We start from the raw sequence: 20,082 nt of genomic DNA on the forward strand, positions 1-20,082 counted from the left end.
AGGTAAAGCCTCTGTGGTATGGGGGACGATGGTCAAAATACAAATATGGGAAGGCCTGGCAGATCAATTAAATCACACTGCCACAAACCAGCCAAGGCAAATGCTGCATGCTGACAATAGTGGAAACAACCACTGTATGGCTATAGATGCATCCCATGCCTCATGCCACTGCCTGGAACACCATCTTGGGCCTTGACGAGCAAGTCCTGTGGTGACATGGCACCCCTGAAAGAATTGAGTCAGACAACAGGACTCATTTCAAAAATAGCCTCATAAACACCTGGGCCAGAGAGCTTGAGATTGAGTGGGTGTATCATATTCCCTATCATGCACCAGCCTCTGGGAAAGTTGAATGGTACAGTGGACTTAAAAACCACATTGAAAGTAATGGTCAGTGGGACCTTCAAACATTGGGATCTACATTTAGCAAAGGCCACCTGGTTAGTCAACACTAGAGGCTTCACCAATTGAGCTGTCCCTGCCCAATCAAAACTTTCACGTACCATAGAAGGGGATAAAGTCCCTGTGGTGCATATGAGAAATGTGTTAGAGAAGACAGTTTGGATCAGTCCTGCCTCAAACAAAGGCAAACCCACCTGTGGGTTTGTTTTTGCTCAAGGACCTGTGTGTGCTTGATGGGTAATGCAGAGGGATGGGGAAACACATTGTGTAACTTGAGAGGATTTGATTTTTGAGTGAGAACAGCCTGTAATATTGAATTGTATATGAGTTGCTGAATGGCACTGCCATTGTGTGCCATAACTACCATGGACAATGAGGATGGACTGCTCCAGATACACCAGTCATGAGCTCTTGATGCAGCAACCAGCCAACAGCACACCAGTCCTCCTGTCCTGGAAGACATCTAGGATGGATAGAACCCACAGTCATGGACATAGAATCAGCAATAACAAACCCTATGTTACTGAAGTCTTCTAACAGGAAAATCTTCCTCAAATTTTGAACTGTTGCAAATCTGATTTACATCAATGGCACAACATAAAATACACTTTGTGTAGCCCTAAATTTAGGTCAGATAAACCAAAATATTTATCTAAAAGTCTTAGAGGTTTTTTTTTTTGCTTTATTCTGAAGTGACTGTAAACAAAACCAAGTCACTAAGTAAGTCACTAAGTCATAATATTAGTTATAGGAATGCACAGCAAACAAAAAGCAATTAGGTTGTATGAATTTAGACATTTCCTCCCCCCCTCCCCATAAGAGCAGACACTGCTGGCTTGCCTATACCAACAGAATAACCCACTTGCTGATCCCATATGCATTTGAACAGATGCTCAATTTGTTTATTAGAGGCTAATCTATTTTCAGGGCTGGCTCTAGAAACATCACATATATTGTTATTATGCTACATAATGCTTATTAATAACAGCAACTTATTTTGACTCTAAGCAAAACAGCCAATACTAGTCACACTACAGTCTTGCGTATTTTTTTGTGCTAGCTGTAACTTTGTCCAGAAATCAAAGCAAATGGCAGACCCACAGGGGCAGCAGCAGTCTTACTTCACAGGAAGATTCAACTGCATATCTAATCTGTTAATATCAGCTCAAAGGGATACCAAGACAATACTTAAAGATATCTATAGACAATGAAGACATTTTAAAGCAATATGTTCTATTAATTACTTTTTTAAAATTAGTCTTTTCAATAAAAATTTATGGTTTTGTTAGCTTGTATAACTATCTCAGTTTTTAAGACAACCATCTACTAGGAAAACATGATACTCCCATTGGGATTCACATTTGAAATTATGCTGTAAAGTTAGACATATTAGGAATTTGTATCTTAAATTATTTTTTTTTTTATAATTCCTGAAGTCCCCAATATTATTGCAATCAAACTGGTTTTCGGGTCAAATGTGATCCTTAAATCAGAACCAGCATATTAAATAAACAATCAAAATGGAACTACAAAGAATTTTAAAATTAGATGGCACACTCTGGCTAGAAGATCACTCAGAGCTTTTTAATTCACGTTTTACATTTCCCTCCTGAAAACAAATGTCTTCTGCCTCATCAGCAACTAAAGATTTAAAGCTCAATTTCAATACATCAATTGCACTCTTACATATGTAATCAATTTTTTTGGTGAGGTTTGCAGTTACCAACTGCACAAAAAAATCCAACATGATGTCAAGCTGCATACACTGACTTTCAGAGAAATTGTATAGAAAATGAAGTAAGCTCTGAATATCCTTCAGGGACCTTCATATTTTTCAAGTATTTTAGCATAGCAATATCTACATCCTTCACAAATAGGGAAGGCTGGCTTTATCGATATCTGCCTTATGCTTTGACCACACCTTCCTTATGATTTGTAGCCTCACAGTCTAAACAATTTAAGTCCTAGTAAATACTCCCATAGAAGGCCTCCAAAAACCTGAAGTGCTGCAAGAAATAGTGTCAATGATTCAGTAGGTGCCACTTTTTCTCCTGAAACAAAGGCATAATGAGATACTAACGTTCATAAAAACTTAGAACAAAGACTTTAACAATTAAGAGTTATCAGACAGTACTACACTGAAGCATGGCAGAAGCTGTGCTTTATTTGTAGTGGAAGTTTTGTACAGTCTAAAGATGTGGCTTTTCTAAAATTAAGAGATCATTGCCATAGCTTACTTGCTGTTTCTAAAGCCAATTTTAGATCAAGATAGTTATTGGCACTATAGCACCGCCACGTAGGTAACTGCATGTTTTCTACAGTTGTACTAGTTAGCCAGCGAGCCTCCTATTGCCAGACTGAGTCAGCTCAACAGAGCACCTCAGAATTACGAAACGAGCTACGTCTACCTCCCGGGCCGGTTCTCAGCATTGCAACAGGGAGGAGGCGTGGAGGAGACGACGCAGGTTTCTTCACCACTCCCAATAACCTGTTATCAGCGGCCCTCCACAAGGCCAGCCAACCCCGATAATCGCCCAACAGCACCGAAAACAGGTCGGATAAGCAGAAGCTGCTTTGTCATCGCAAAGGGCTCTAACCCTCCAGCATGGGAGGCGGAAACCACAGATCAAGGCTCTTTCCCCTGGCTGCGCTCCCACACACTGCCCCCAACTCCTCACCTGCTGGATGCTACTGGTCTCGGGCACAGCGAACTCTTCCTTCTCGTTGGGAGTCTTCACCGTGATTTTGATGATTCGCGGGTGGGCAGCAGCGAAGCCCTGAGCGGAGGATTCAGATGAGCTGTGGGCCTCCGCGGAGCTCTCCGCACTCTCCGACATGGCAGGTAGGGTCCGACTCGCTCCAACCGTAAGGTTCCAGACAAGTCTTCCACGCCACGATCTCAGTCTCAAAGCGGCAGACAGAAACAATCCAACTGACCCACGGCGCGCAGTGATGACGCCCCGAATTGAGGAAGTTACTAGAAAGGGGGAGCTGTTTCCCCGGCGTGAGTCCGCTTTCGGTGCGCTTGCGCGCTAGGGGCGGTTGTTTAAAGATTTAAAATCTGAAAAAGAGACAGTGACAAATAGTTCCTTAAATTACCATATGGAAGTTTTAAATTTATTTTCGATATAGTCAGGTGAATTCAGTACTCTGAAGATCCAAATAAATACATTAAAATTATTATTATGAGTTTTAGAATAATAAAGTGTTCATGTCCTACATATAATTACACTATTACTTGCATATAACATAATGCACAATGATATTATATGAAGTAACAAAGCCGTATCATGACCTGTATGACTTACATGTTAAAAAGAGGGATAAAAATTGCATACAGCTTATGAACCTATGTAAAGAGAGATCATAAAATTGCCTTTTGCTTCTAGGTTACTTGTTTAGCATCAACTTAAGGGTAAAACTTAATATCTCAAATAACAATGTTTTACTACTTTAAAACTATAAGTACTATGGAAGCATTCCATAGTTGGGAATTAGATTTTCCTCAAACTCAGACCAAAAAAAGACAAAAAAATCCCCATACCACACCACCACCACCCCTCTTAACCCATACTTAAATTTAGTATCACCAAATTAGGTCCTTTCCCCAAACAGTAGTGATTTTCCTATCCATCAGATAGTAAATTCCACATTCATATCCCTTTTTTAGTATCAAATATATGGATGACTTTGAATTCCAGAGGCAAATGTCCTTTCTTTCTTATCTTTTGTTGGCTTGGTCTACTACTGGGATAATTTCATAAAAACAATTTAAATTGGTTCAATAATTTTTTACTAAACCAATTAAAAACCTGTGAAAAAGTTTTCAAGTGCAAAATAGCTAAAGCCTATGCCAAATTTTTTCTGTCCTAGAGGTTCAATTTGTTACAGTAAAAAATATTTCAGGCATATTTAACCACTAAGCCTTTCCTTGCTCATGCTGTTTCCTTTTCCACACATTATAATTTGACCCTACAAAGTGTTGAATTCTGATCCAGGATAGCACTTTGATACGTGCTAGTGATGTATTGTCCTATTAGCTAGAAGATTGAGGGCCATTATGAAATAACACTGCAATCAAGTAGTGATTTCAAACAGAAATAAGTTCCAAGGACAAAGAGATGTTCCTCATCTATGGCTCTTAGTTTATATGCTATCTTATACTGACTACATAATTTTACACTGCTGTATGGTGTTATTACTTTGAATACAGTTTGTACTGAAATAGCACAAATGCTACCTGCTTTAACTTATTGATGATTTCCAAATTTTCATGTTTATAAATCAGATAAGAGAATTAATAATCTGTGTTATTTACTGAGAATACCCAAGGGACAAAATATACAAATTCATAAAAACCCTTTAAGTAAGCAAAAAGGAAGGTTTAATGGTAATTTCAAAATCTTAATTTTGGTACAGATAAATGAAAAACAGTTTATTTGCCTATATTGAAAGTGCCAAGGTAGAAAATACCCTGGAACATGTCAACGTTTGTGTGTTCAAATTGAAATGCTTCAGAATACATCTTATATACAATGCATAGAAAATGAAAATAATTCAGCAAAGGATTTTGAGTTCTTGCTCTTCCATAGGCTGTTTTTATTTTGAACTTTTCATTTTTAATTTCTTTACTCTTGGTTTTATTTTTTTTCCCCACTTCCTTCCTCCTGTGCTTTTATTTCCTCTTTCTATAATCATTTTGATAGATGGGAATGGAGTAATCCTGGTTACACACACAAATTAGGGGACAAGAAGTGGGAGAGCAGTCCTGCAGAAAGAGATCTTGGGGTTTGGGTTGATGGTAAAAAGATAGAAATCTTGCATAGCTTTCCTTCCAGTGAAGTCTCTAGACTTTAACATCCAGATCAGACCACTAATGTGAACTTTACCAGGTGCTGTATGTTGGAGTCTGAGATACAGAGTGTGTGCCCTTGTTTCTGATACTTAGTTTTAAGATCCAGAAAAACACTGAATTTCATATAACATGAAATTCATGAGCATGTTTTCATGGTGATACATGAAAACAAATGTTAAAGTTAGATAGAAAAAGCTAAAAGTGTGTGTAGATTAGAAAATTTTCTTAAATCACTGAGTGAAAAAGTTTAGAGAACAGGAGACAAGATGGAGGATTTAGGGTGTCTCTTTCTTCTTCATGTTCTTCTCCTAGAGGTTTTTGGGTAATAGTAAGTGATTGGACAGAAAATGCCACAGTGCAGCACACAGGAAAAGGGTCATTGGGTCATTAAGAAAAATAATATACGTGTCTATTGTTAATTGGGTAAAAATAGGTATAAAGATAAAAGAACTGCGTAGTTCGGGGCCATTTTGTGCATCAGACAGGAAGTGCACCACAAGGCCTTGTTTGTACCATCAGAAGAAAGAAATGTACCAGATTGCAAAGATATAACCTTGTGCAGCCAGCCTAGAAAGACCTGTCAAGTTTTGTGATGACCTTTTAATAAAGACGAGAAACAAGATTCTAATGAGCTCTGGAGTTTTCTTCAAATCATAAGAACTGAGATAAGCAGGGCTCCCCACGAGGGAGGATCCCAAAAGAATTCAGTCCAAAGGAGGCTGAGAAATCCTGGAAGAGACAGAAAAATACAGAAGAAATGCAGCAGAATCAGAGAAACAGAAAAAGGATTTTTTAGAGAAAAGATACACTGTAAATATTTATTAAAAGTCAAATTCTGAGCATTCTTCCAAATAATTTAAAATACTTTATATTCCTAATAGTTCCAAATAATGTAATTTTCAAAATTGTTTAATTGTTTCTTGTTAATATATATCTGAAAAGAAGAAAATTCTGCCTTCAATCTAATAGATCTGTCCGGAAAATTAATCCACAAACACCAGAGGTTTATGTCCAAAAAGGAGACAGAGAAGTCCTTTTTCTTTATTCGAATAAAGGGAGAGGCCATGGGGCATTCCCCTGGGGTCTCTCAAATTTTTGGAGGGCGCAGCCTCCTTTTTATCCTAATTCCCGGCCGCTTGTCCCTTCTCCCTTTCCCCATAGGCTGAGATACTTGAGAGGTACAGGCTTCCCGGAACGCCTAATACCTGCGATACCTTCCCCCCCCACCCCCACCCCCAATGCATAATCCCTTCTTAACTTTTATGGAATTCATAGTGTTCTTTCAGTGCCTCTTTGATCTTCTACTGGAATCCATCCCATTGTTTCTGTTGTCTCTCACTGATAGCTGCATCTTATCAGCTGACCCACAGCTTGTTTGTAAAGACAAGTGTTGGTTTTCAAGCAAGGCAAGCACCCTGAATAGAAGACAGCAAGGTGGCCCTCCTTGGCCACACGGACCATTCACCCACAAGACATCAATGTGATGGATGGCGAAAATGGTGTTTATTGCAGGGGAATTTAACATTTTATAACCTAGGGTCATTATGTTACTCCCATTCTGCTTTCGTCACACTTAGGTGCTATTGGCTAATTGCAGGAGGCTTTACTATCCTAACAGAGAGGGGTGGGTTACTAGCTTTCCGTTACATCCCGAATTCTTCCGCACCGCCATGCCCTAAACTACAACAGACAAGCTCATCATTCCTCTCAGATCTGATTTCCTTCAAGTCAAACATCTTACCAGTTTTCGTTTCACCTTAATTCCCAGCTCTGAATAGACATCTCCAGTTTGTGATTTTTTTTCCCCAGAGGCAATTGATTTCATCAAATGTAGTCACTTAAATTTGCAAAATAACCCCAAAAACGAAAATAAATGAAAAAAACACATGCCACACACAACTGAAAATGAACTTGCAGTGACCAGCGAATATTTTGCATCAAGGTCAAAATACTGGCTCAAGCCAAATTTAATCAAATTGGGAATATCAGTAAAAGGTTTTGAACCAGTTTAGCTAAATTCAGTTTAAAGTCATACCTTGAGTTAAAACAAGACAATTCTGAGTTTAGACAAGGTCCCAGGTGGTATAATTACATTAAAACTTACAACCAAGATCTCCAGTTTTGCTATAAACTAGACATAACATTACTTATATTTCTGAACATTAAACCCCAAAGATGTGAAATGTGGAAAAACTCTCTATAACCCACAAAGTTATAAGAGTAGGTATGTATTCAGCACTGAGATGCATGGGGGTAAGCTCTTCTGAAAACATGCACACCCTCGGAGACTTGCCCTTCTCTTTTTATTCTCTACAAACTAGGACGACACAATATGCCTAATATATATTCATTTCCTAACCCCGCCTGTCCCCGCTTCATATTAAGATTATCTCCACGCCTCTGCGACTGCACACTGCCCCTTGTTGGTCACTCTGGAGATCATCTGGGGGTCTTCTGGGATGAAGCAAACAGTCTTCCTCTCAGTTGAACTTTTCACCTTGTCTCCTTGCGCATGCTCTTTTTTAGTCCTTTGGCCATCTTCCAGACTTTGATACCAGTTTTCCTGGCTTAGGGGTCAGGAGAACCCCCTTATCCTGTGGTGCCTTTGTCCTTGCATCCTATTTGTGCATTCTAGCTCTTTATCTTATCTTGTAGCCATGCTCTCTTCCTGTTCTTATAAGCACAGTAAACGTTTAGGTATTCCATACGGTTTTGTCAGCCCCCTTTAGTCAAAGCACTTCTTGATGCTTGATTCTTAATTTCTCTGTCTCAGATGATACATTCACCTTTCATGTTTTTCATGCATAGGGGAAGAAAGAAAAAAAAGTATTGGGATGTCCTGAGCAGGGCCAGGAGCTGGACCAGACACTTACTCACTTCCACCTCTACCCCGGTGGGATGGAAAGGAGTGTCTCGATATGGACCTCGTGGTTAGGTTTTTTTTTCCCTTGAACTGAAGTTGATGAGAGAGAGGCAGTTTTTTTTCCCTTGTTCAGACTTGGTTGTTTATTCTTCTCTTATCTGCATTACATGTATACAAGGTACAAGGAGCTATGTGCACTAAGATAGAAAGGCGCAAAATGGCTAACAAAGATCTTCTTCAAGGTCTTTTATATGTCCATTTACCCAATTAACAGATGCCAACTAAATTATTTTTCTTAGTGACCCAATGACCCAACACCTGTGAGCTGCACTGCGGCATCTTCCAATCACCTACTACTACCCAAAAACCTCTAGAAGGAGATGAAGATGAAGAAGAAAGAAGGACAAGAGACAACACCCTAAATCCTCCATCTTGTCTTCTGTTCTCTAAACTACTTTAAACTCCAAACTTTAACTTTTTCACCCAGTGGCATAAGAAAACTTTCTAATTTACACATTTACACTCCTAGTTTTTCTATTTAACCTTAACAGTTGTTTTCAGGATGTTATATGAAATTCGGTGCTTTCTTGGATGTCAGAGCCAGGTATCAGAGATAAGGGCACACTCTCTGTGCCTCTGACTCCAACAAAGGGGAATCAGGAAAAAACCCAAAACTTGTGGATTGAGATAAGAACAATTTAATAACCAAAACAAAGATAATAATAATAATAATAATAATAATAATAATAATAATAATAATAATAATAATAATGGGGAGAGAGAGAGAAAACCCAAAAAAACAAGTGATGCACAATATAATTGCTCTCCACCTGCAGACTGATACCCAGCCTGTTCCTAAACTGTGATCAGCTCCCCCTTCTAGGTAACTCCCCCAGTTTATATACTGGGCACAACATTCTATGGAATGGAATGGAATGGAATGGAATGGAATGGAATGGAATGGAATGGAATGGAATGGAATGGAATGGAATGGAATGGAATATCCCTTTGGCCACTTCAGATCAGCTGTCTTGGCCATGCTTCCTCACAGCTTCTTGTGTACTGGCAGAGCCTGAGATTCTGAAAAGCTCTTGACTCAAGGTAAGCACCACTTAGCAACAACCAAAACATCAGTGTGTTATCCACATTATTCTCATACTGAATCCAAAACACAGCACTGTGCCAGCTACTGAGAAGGAAATAAATTCTATCCCAGCTGGAACCAGGACATTTCTACTTTCATATGTCAAAAAAAAAAACAAAAAACCAGAAAGAAAAAAACCCACACAAGATGTGTATGAAGTTTCCCTTCCCGTTTCTGAGTTAAGACTCTTGTTTTAGTCAATTAAAAACATTAAATTGAAAATGCTGCATGCTGAAGTGTAACTGGATAGACAACAGTTATCTTCTTCTGATGTTATGGGGCTCACTTTGTGAATACCCTGCCTTTATTATAGCAAACCACAGGCATAATGCTTTTCTAGAACCAGAGTGCAACATCCTTGTTAGTTTATTAATAATTGCAATAAATTAAGTGCTGTTATCTCACTTTGAGTGGAATTTGTCTTTACTCTCTAGAAAACATTAAATAGCTCCATAAAAGTAGTGTTGCAAAATGTGGAATATGTAAAAACTTTCTTAAGAAAGGATTTTTTTGATGTTTGATCTTTGTAACTTTCAAGCCTAATCAACAAGAAGGGAAATTTAATCCATGAAACAGAGAGCAGCCAACAAGCTCTAAGTGATGACCAGGTGTTAGAAAAACAAATTAAGGTTTAGGGCTTGACATGCTTCAATGATCACACACCTGGGGGGGGGGGAGGTTAACATAGATTGGGAAAAAAGGATGCCCACTGATAGTGGACACAAAGAATGTAGAATTTATGGGACATCTGGTAGAAGTCCCAAGATAAGGAAGAAACAAAGTCAACTCAGCAACTGTGCTGAAATCAGCTCCAGCTGGGTAAAAGGTAATTCTGGTAGGGGCAGATCACAACCACCAACCCAAGAAACTCACCATCTCAAGAGAAGAGAAAGACTGAGCATGTGGCCTAATTAGCATGAGAAATGATAGAATCATTAACAATTAAGAGATGCAATGCTAATTAATAAGAGAACAATGTAACTTGTAGCCAATCGACACTAATTCCTTTGTTTGCTAAACTGTATAAATAAAAAGTTTTGATAGTTGGGGTGCTTGATTTGTGGAATACCACCGAACACCCAGGTAACTCTGAAATAAATAATGTCTCTTTCAAGTGTGCAATTACTGGCTTGTTGCACACTGGGTAACAAATCAAATTTTGCAGACAACAGTAGCATTAGACAAGAAAAGAGCCCTGAGCTTCTGAACTATGACTGCTAGTTCTTAGATGGAGTCATTCTTTCAAAGTCTAGAGACGAAAAAAACAAAAGAAAAAAAAAAAAACCAAAAACCCCCAACACTCAGTTTGATTTTCCTAAGCAGTAGACAGGCAATTTCCATTTGGACTCTACTATCTAAGCATCAGTCCTACTTATTTTTGTTGTTTTATTCACACTACTATCTCAGTAAATAGGTATCTTTCTGTTCCTTCTCTCTGTTCAGAATTTAGCACCTCATCTCATCTTTGGTCTTGAAATTCTGGTATTGAGAAACCGCCAGACTATTCAGCTGAGTCTTCACAGAAGTATGGTGAATGTCGTTTATTTCTATCTTTAGCACACTTTTATAGGGTCCGACAGGGTCCGCGGGCTTAGCAAGATACTATTGGCTAATACATATTGGTTTACATTCTTTCCCCAGTACACAAGGCTATTGTTTTTCTTTCATTCTCGCTGCTTCAGGAGAGTTTCAAAAACACTACCTTTAATATCATTGCTTATACCAAAGGCTGGCATGTGCAGACAGGCTTTTACTAAAATATCATGCTTTTACTCTATTAAAATGTTTTACTACAATTCCCCATTTCTCTTTTTGCACAAGCCAGGCTTTAGACGTGATTCGTTTTACACTTCTACAGATACAAGATAACATACAGCTTAAAATAACTATCTCTATTAATACCATAAGTAATATCCGTCCCCCCTCCAGCACAAGAGACTTCAACCATCCAGTGATGCCCCAGTTGACTAACCAACTTCCAATGGGGTCACTATCTTCTTTCAGGGCATGTAACCCATTCTGTAGCTGTCTTAGTTGTTTGTGGATTGAAACTGAATGATCAGTAAGGTTTAAACAGCATATACCTTCAAACTCCTCACAATTATGTCCTTGTGCTAAGAGCAAGAAATCAATTGCAGCTTGATTTTGCAAAATGGCATGATGTACACTACTTACATCAGTTGAAAGTTCACTTAACATTGTTGATGTTAAGTTCAGTTCTTTCCTGGTCTAACAAGCTAGCCTTTTTCGAGTTGACAAGCCTTTAGCATCACCTACTCCTGGAGTAAAAAAGAGGATGGCCATATTATACCACGACCTCAAAAGTCTGGGTCTCTAACATCATCACATTGTAATTCATTCAGGCTTCGCTTTGACCGTTTGATGTTTTTTATTTTACCAGCTATATTCAGCAATTGGTGTAAGTTTGGATGGAACAAAGTAAGTTTCCCAAGGTAACAGGGTCTTCCGTGTGGGCTAGCAGGAATCTCATTCCATGCTCTATCTCCACAGATTAAGAATATTGCACTAGGTAATTGCTTTGGTAATTGTCCTGTGAGATTGCACTGTGAATAAAAAGCTTTACTTTCGGTGTTAGTAATGAGATCAACTATAGGGTTAACTGTAGCTCAGTGTTGCATCACTTTGTTGGAGTGGCTTTTTGATGGGGTCTTAAACATTATTCATCCACCTGAGGTATTGGTGGAGCCTAACAAATCTAATTTTTCTGGGGGCCCTATGGTAACATTGAGAACTTCAATAATTTTTGTTTGCCAGCAGGCTTCAAGTTGTCTTGACGTGAAGCCAACAGTGAGATTACACTCTTGTAACATTGCCAATTGATTCAATCGAATTTCATTGCTAACTAAACTTTTAAATGTTTGAGGATCCCATTCAGGGACTCCTATGAGACAGGTGCGAGAAGGATCTCCAGGTGTGGCTAGGCTTAGACACACTGATTTTTGGCCTAAGTGTGCCAGAGTGACCCATATGTTCTGTCGCTTTTGGATGTTAGCTAGAAGACAGTTGGGACTATACACATTACAATTACTACAAACAGTTTGTTCCATTCAAATGACACCATGCTTTCAGAATCACAGCTAGGTTTTAAGGTTATATGAACTTTCAAATATGCTCACTTTAACTCTTGAAGGGGGAATACTTATACTTTATACTAATATATTTTCTAAACTTATCAATAACCTACAAATAACAATTATCACACAAGCTAAACTCTTTATCTTAAACTATTACCTAACTACTTTTAACACACGTGCTCTGGTATTTATGCAATCTACGCATGAAAGCAATTTGCTTAAAGGGTAAAATACAGTTGGAATTTGCTTTTATATATAGTTAGATGGAGTCTCTATACTCTTTTGATCTTCTACAAAATTCTTCTTACAGACTATGATTTAATGCGATTCAGTCTTGGAACATCTGCTGCTCTGGTGACGTCAGCTGGCAGCTGATCAGTGACTGACTGAGGGCATCAATGTTCAGGTTGTTATTCACATCCTTTTAAATCTTAAAACAGAGAATAACTGAAAAAAATTGCTAAAGACACAACATCATAATAACAACATAAAATTTCTGTTGGTAAACTGTCTGTGTAGTTTTCAGACACAACTGTGTCCTGACAGGTCCACTTCTGATCTTATCTGTAGTACCAAGGTTGTGTGGTGATGTCTCCGTTCACTGGATCTCATGTTTTCAGACAGTCTGGTCAGATGAACAGGTGACCGTTTTGAACCTGTCAGCAAAACACAGACACTTCTCCCCTTGAAGTCAATGAATCATTTTGGCTTAGCTGTGGTGCATCCAATTGTAAATTTAGATTATATGATCTTTCTAAACTTTCAATATAAATATTTCATTATTGTGGTCCAAATTTCTAATGCACATATTACACCAATCAAATGCTTTTAGGGCATCAATTCCCCCCTTTTAAAAAAAAAAATATAATGAGATGTACTTCTGTCATACACATCAATATCAACGCAAAACTACATACACAATTAATAAAAAAACTTATAACAGTTAAAAATTAATCAAATCATAAACATTATTAATAACATATGTGATATAAAATTACTATTAACTAATAAAACACTGCACCAACATCTCATAGTCTGCAAAGAAACGGAAACAAAAAAAAATCAGTGAAGGATTGGATAACCACCTCCAGAAATGATTCTCCAAGCCCACTTCAAAATTGATCCAGCTGTCATATTAATAGGGTCAAATTGCTAAGCCAAAAAGCGACTCAAATACTGATTTGGTACAGAAAACATCTGGATCTGTAGGCAAACATTCCATCCAGGTAAAGTCAAGGCTTGGCCAGGGCCTTAGGCTTTAAACTGGAAAGATGCCTCTTAACTCAATTTCAAAACAAGGTTCTCAATAGCAGCAGCTATGAGATACTTAAAGCACAGCAAACTATTAAAATACATTCGTACAAAGCAAATGATCAGAAGCCTTAGGTACCAGACCAATTAAACCATGCAACAGTTGGTTTAATCTGAAGCCTCTCCCATGGCAGCTGACCCTCAGCAATGCTACATTTTCTGGGAATTCTGGAAACACTGAAAAATAAGAAAGCTATAACAAACAAAAACTGCAGAGATTGCAACAAACAGTAGAACTTCGATGAAGTCAAGGGTGTCACAGACTGCATTCACTTCTATCCACAAGCAGGTGTTCATCAGCGTTCTATCACAGCTGTTTCAGTCGTAGTCATCTTCATCTCTAGGAAAATAACTATACTTTGCAGTTTAAAAAAGCATCTCCAATAAAATGTAAAACAATTTAAATTAAACAATATTTAAACCTGGTAAAAATTAATTATAACAAAAGGAAATAACAAAACCTTTAAAGAAAATCAAAGTTATAAAACTTAAAAACATTCAAACTTAAACATAATAAAACTTAACTTTGCTTAATTCTATTAACACTTAATCTATATCAAATAAAAGCATAACTTAATCTTACTCTATTATTATAAAAAGGCAACTGAAATTTTGGCATATACTTTTTAAACACAATATAACAGCAACATGAATTCACTATAAAGATTATAAAATGTAGCAAATACATCACAATTTTATGTCATTTGGCTTTAAAAATAACTCAGAATAATTGTAATTGTTATTAAAAAAACTTATTCATAACAGAAATTTGCCTAGTATATGCTTAAATTGGTGAGGATTTTAAAGGGCAGTTTTACTAGAGAAAAACCACAACATCACAGGATTTGGCAAGTTGCCATTCAGCTTTTGTAGCACTTTTCAAAAACATCAAGTCTAACTTTTAATTAAAATCCAAAGTCCAAATTGGTATATATATGCTGTTATACATGTCCTTTATAACAAAAAAAATTCTCATTAAAATTATCTTATTAAAATTGTGGAAAAACAAACAAATGGGTAACATATACTTCACTTTGTCTTGCACAGTGAAATTCTCCTAGCTAATTATTTTTTGAGCCATAAATATCTTTTGTAGATAACATTAATTGGAAGGTTGTTTTACTAGCAACTTTAAATCATTCAATATTTTAACATTAGGTTTTAAAACTAATTATTGCAAGGTAACTTTTACTTCTGTTAATATTCACCTTAAACACTTTTTAAAAAGGGGCTTTTTGAACTTTCAAAGAATCACAACAAATTCTCTAGTAAAACTCTAAAAAACTGCAACTGCATAAACTCATAATTACTTAAAGCACAAAATTAACTCTAATAGGGTATATAAAAACATTTTAAAAAACCAATGAATCATGACTTCTTAACAAACTGGGTACTGTCCCAGTGCTTTTTCTTAAAGAGGGAGTTGGGGCGGGGGGGGGGGGGTGAACTGCCCGCTCTGCTGCTGCTGCTCTGCTGTTATCTTTCTTTACATCCTGTGGGAAGCTAGGGCACAGCGCTCGGAAGATTTCAGGATGTAACGGAAAGATAGTCACCCCCCTCCTCCATAGTGTATGGTAATTGCCCCGTAATTAGCCAATAGCACCTAGCTGTGGTGAAAGCAGATGGGAGTAACACTGTGAACCTAGGTTATAAAGTGTCAAATTCTCCAGCAGTAAACGCCATTTCTGCCATCTATCACATTGATGTTGTGTGCAGTTTGGACCGAGTGGCCAGGGAAGGCCACTGTGCTGTTCCTGAACCACGGTGTCTGCCTTGCTGAAGGCAACACATCCCCCACATACTTTCACAGAGGGAAAAAACGGAGAGAGAAAAAAACCCTCACAAAGTTAACTTTAACAAATGCATTTCTTTCTCTCAATATTTCTCTCGTTGTTCACAGATAAAGGAAAAAGGGCATGATTTTACAAAAGCAGGTGATGTTACACGAAAAGTCTCTCATGGCCAGGTGGTAACAACAATGATCATTGCAACTTATCAACTTTTAATTACAGTGATGAATTTAGAATTAGATACCATATAGTTAGCAATTTTTTGGCTATCTTGTCTCTCTTTGAAGCTGTCTGAGCCACCTGTTTCTGCTCAACTGTTTCTGTAAATGCTGATCTTTGTCCAGCATGGCCTTGGAGCTTTTTCTGCACTGCCTCTGCCCTGGGGGTGCCTTTGTTCTCTGTGCACACTTCAGTGCTTCCCCCCATGTCCCCCTGGTTCACATAGAAACCAATTTATATCTGGCTTCTCTTCTTCCAGGGTAGTAAAGTTGGAACTTAAATAAGATTGTAGTGTTAAAAGTGTCTCCAAAGGTGGAGCAAATAGGTCAGGATGTATCACATCCTGCCATTGCTGAAGAGATTCTGTTCGTTGTTTCAGCATTTGCTGTGGAGCTGCTTTCTCCTTATTTTCTTTTCTCTGACTCTCCCTCCCTCTGTCCAAGGGCAGCATAGACAGGAATGCTCACCCAGCAGTGGGAGGTAAAGACGGCTGCTGCTTTGACACAGGTAGAATTACAGTGCTCTCAGCCTGAGCATGTCTCGGTTTCCTGTTTTTTAAGGTATTAATTACAATCTGCCAAGTTGGACTGAGAGACAGTGTCCTTGCTTTTCCCTGTAATCGTTGTCTTCCACAACAAATCTCCTATGTCTTTCCATTCTTTTGCTGCAAAAGGCAGCAGCTGGACCTGGGGGCGCCTGCGCTTATTATCTCTAGCCCATAAAATGAGCTTTCAATGTCCATATCCTTGACTGCTTCGCTTCGTTTAACGATAATGTTTAGAAGCAGTTTGTGCTGCCGCAAACTCATCCATTCTTTGCGTCCATGGGCAAGGGAAGGGGAGCGACCCCTCCTTCTGGGTGCCGATGCGCATTTGCCCTCGGTCTTCGCCCCAGCTCCTTCCCCCAGCGGCTTCCCCCAGCGGCCCACGTCCACGTCCTCCTGCACACGGATCTGCTCCACCAGACTGCGTCTGCATCTCTCCGTGCATGGACCTGCCAAATCCCTCTGCACACACAGGGTCCCTGATTGGAGCACCAGATATTGATAAACCGCTCAGACTATTCAGCCGAGTCTTCACAGAAGTATGGCGAATGTCATTTATTTCTGTCTTTAGCACACTTTTATAGGGTCTGACAGGGTCTGCGGGCTTAGCAAGATACTACTGATTAATACATATGGTTTACATTCTTTCCCCAATACACAAGGCTATTGTTTTTCTTTCATTCTCACTGCTTCAGGAGAGTTTCCAGGACACTACCTTTAATATTATCATTAATACCAAAGGCTGGCTTGTACAGACAGGCTTTTACTAAAATATCATGCTTTTACTCTGTTAAAATATTTTACTACATTAATGCCATAGTTATTGTTGTTTGTTTGCCTTGTTATACATACCAGTAAATAACTGTTATTCCTATCCCATTTCTTTGCTTCAGAGCCCCTTGATTTCAAAATTATAGTAATTCAAGGGGAAGAGGTTTACATTTTTCATTCCAAGGGATGCTCCTTCCCTCCCTAGCAGACATCTGTCTTCCAAACCAGGACAGATTTTGGCCCCCAATGGTGGGACCTGAGGGCACTGAGAGAAAAAGGGTGAAAAAGGAACAACAGTTCTTAAATAACCTAATTTTTGTGTGCTAGATATAGATACCTTGTTAGGTAGAACCATGTGGTCTAGCTTAGCCAGGTTCGGGTGGCCTGTGGTCACGGCTATATTTCTCCCATTTGCTGCACCTTACCTAAACATGAGTCTTATAACTAAGGCGACTGTGGTTGTTATCCAGTTTGTTATGTGGGTTGATAAAGTGAGGAATTCATAGATGTTTAACTTCCTCTGGAACGTGGGCACATGGATTGAGAGTTATCACACACTAACTGGATGTTTTTGGGGTTACTTTAATAATGGTACCTACTGTGAAGAAATTACAGCAGGGAAAATCTTCTCCCAACCTTTCACCCAGTTCCTTGGGCCTACCCCACCAGTTTTCGAAGGGTTAAAATCTTCTCTAGGTGCTAATAATATCATACAGTGGCAGGCGTTGCTGATAGGCCTGTTCCATTTAGCATTCAGAGATAAGGGGAGATGGACTTGGACAACTACCCTGACACGTATCCCAGAGACTAGGAATGCTGCACCAGAACCTGACACTGCCTTGGGAACTAGGGATACTGCACCAGAGCCTGACCCAGACCCACAGCCCACCTCAGAAATGAACCACCCAGTTTGGGTGTGGGTTCTGGTGAGACAGATTCTCGAGATGGGGCAGATGCTAAAGGAGTGCATTTCCTCAGCTGTTGGGAAACCCTCCCCTTGCCTCGAAGAGAGAGAGTCTAATTGTACCGCAGTGGAACCCACAGACGTTACAACCGTCCGGGTTCCAACTGAACCACAAGGGCAGTCACAGCCAGCAGCAGTTGCCCCTGTGGAATCTAAGAAGTCTAAGATGAAATCACAGCACCCCATTATAAGGATAAGAAAGGAAAGGAGGGCCTTCACAACCCACAGGGGAGCCAGAGGTTGAGATCATCATTGAGTCCCTGATGTATGAGAGTCTCTGTAATCTGCAAAAAGACATTGTGAGATGGGGGCATGAGGCTTATACAACCTGGTTACTTCAGGTCTGGGACCTTATGGGTACAGGCGTGCAACTGGATAGTGATGAGGCAGGGAATTTGGGACCCTTGGCCAAAGACTCAGGTGTGAATCAGGTATTTGTAAGGGAGTCAGAGCCCCTTTCCCTCTGGGACCGGCTTTTAATGAGTGTGAGAGATATTTGTCTACAGAGAGAGAATGCAGCAGTATCATCATAGAATGAGCTGGAAGACCCTTGAGGAAGAGATCCAACAGCTGAGAGAAGTGGCAGTATTGGAGGTACTTTTTAGGAGGGGCAGACAGCATGATAATGACCCCGACAAAGTCAAGTGCACTGGGCAGATGTTGTAGAATCTGGCAAGTCTAGGGCCATCCCAATACACCACCTTCATTGCAACAATTAATACCGATAGTGACTGAGAGACAGTGGGTTCTGTTGCCAACAAACTTAGAAATTTCGAGAGTATGATCAATAGCACAATGCAGGCTCAGGTCTCTGATGTGATTAAGACCCTCCAAGAGGAGATGAGGGAAATGAGGAAGGAGATGAGGAAGAACAGTTGCCATACGGCACCAGTGAGAGTCACAGGCTCCAAAGTCTGAGCCCAACATCCCCCAGCTAGAGAGAGAGGGTACACCCCACAAGCTGAGCTGTGGTTCTGTCTACATGGCCATGGGGAAGACATGGGAAAGTGGGATGATGTCATGGGGTGGCTTTACCTTTAAGATAGTTTTGAGAGCTAAGGAAGTTGAAGCTGCTGGTGACTGATGGGAGTCTTTTTCTCCTGACCAATTATCGGTCATTTCTAAGAACTGACAGCAGTTTTGACCATTGAAAAGTGGGATCAACCTGTGAACACCACCTTAAGACCTAAGCCTGGGAATTTCTTTGTCTCTTGGTTTCCTGGCTGTGAAAGGTAACAGAGCTCCAGCTGGCCTCCTGTTCCCTGCCCAGGCCATGCGGCCCGGGCGGGGGCTGGGCTGGGCCCAGAGGCTCCCGGCCGGGAGATGGGGCCTGCGAGGCTTGCCCTGGGCTCTGGCCGTTCCAGGCCGGTCCCTGGCTTGGTTGCAGTTTTTTGCCGTGACGGAATTCACCAGAGACTGCTGAGTAAAGAAAGAAAAAAAAAGCTCTTGACCTGCGGCAGGCTGAGACAGCGACCACACTCTCCAGAGCAGCCATGAAGAATCTTCTATCGAAGACAGCTCCAGTTGCTGCTCCGGCAGAGATCACAGAACCATCTACAAAAGCCTGGGCAAGATTTTAACCCTTTCATTACCCAGATGAGACTTGCAGATTAATCCTTTTATCCAGAGAGAGAAAAAGAGAGTAATCAACATGTAAAAAGACTTTATAAACTATTAGAGACAGTAAAGAATAGAATTAAGCTTCAGAAAAGGTAGAGAATAAGGAGATGCTTTATAAGCTGAAATATTTTTCTGTTAAAGCAATGGAGATGGGCAATAGGGTCTTGAAAAAACTTCTTTAATTCATGACAGAGTATATTGGGAAGAAAGGAGTGTTCAAAGTTTGGATTTTGAGCAAAAGGTAGAGTAATTGTGATACAGTGAGGTGCTGGAACAAAGTGAGATAGAGTAATAGTTGAAGATTTAAGGCCTTGAGAGCCAATGAGAAAACTGTTTCCAGAGAAGCTCACAGAAACAGATGAAGAGAACTTTTGCCTTTGAATAACTCATCCTTAAAAATAACATCCCTAGACTCATTGACCCATAACACACCTCAGAGTGATGTGAAATGGGAGGAGTGAACTGATGACAAGATTTCTGGACAGCTGGCATCAGAAAAATAAA

The 20,082-nt window shown here is 39.6% G+C and overlaps 1 protein-coding gene and 1 long non-coding RNA gene across 11 annotated transcripts in view; one reads left to right on the forward strand and one right to left on the reverse strand.

The window, feature by feature from the left end:
* LOC131591494 (ubiquilin-1-like) overlaps positions 1-3,579 on the reverse strand; it is a 52,353-nt gene extending 48,774 nt beyond the window's left edge. Inside the window, exons 1-2 of one of the 9 annotated variants that reach the window (XM_058862270.1) lie at positions 3,081-3,571; positions 767-865 (exon numbers count right to left, since the gene is read on the reverse strand). In XM_058862270.1, coding sequence (XP_058718253.1) covers positions 767-865; positions 3,081-3,239 — 258 coding nt within the window. In that variant the 5' untranslated portion in view covers positions 3,240-3,571. Of the gene's footprint in view, positions 1-766; positions 866-3,080 lie in introns of all 9 variants that reach the window. The other 8 variants (XM_058862267.1, XM_058862266.1, XM_058862265.1 and 5 more) reach the window with 8 other exon arrangements.
* LOC131591508 (uncharacterized) lies at positions 3,106-12,663 on the forward strand. Of its 2 annotated transcripts, none has more exons than XR_009280407.1 (3): positions 3,106-3,244; positions 8,991-9,221; positions 10,708-12,663. It is a non-coding gene; the product is annotated as an uncharacterized LOC131591508 (long non-coding RNA). The 2 variants fall into 2 exon arrangements; XR_009280406.1 differs by having other exon boundaries at positions 3,109-3,244; positions 9,004-9,221.
* The last annotated feature ends 7,419 nt before the right edge of the window (positions 12,664-20,082 follow it).

Source organism: Poecile atricapillus, chromosome W (assembly GCF_030490865.1).
Source record: "Poecile atricapillus isolate bPoeAtr1 chromosome W, bPoeAtr1.hap1, whole genome shotgun sequence".
NCBI lineage: Eukaryota > Metazoa > Chordata > Aves > Passeriformes > Paridae > Poecile > Poecile atricapillus.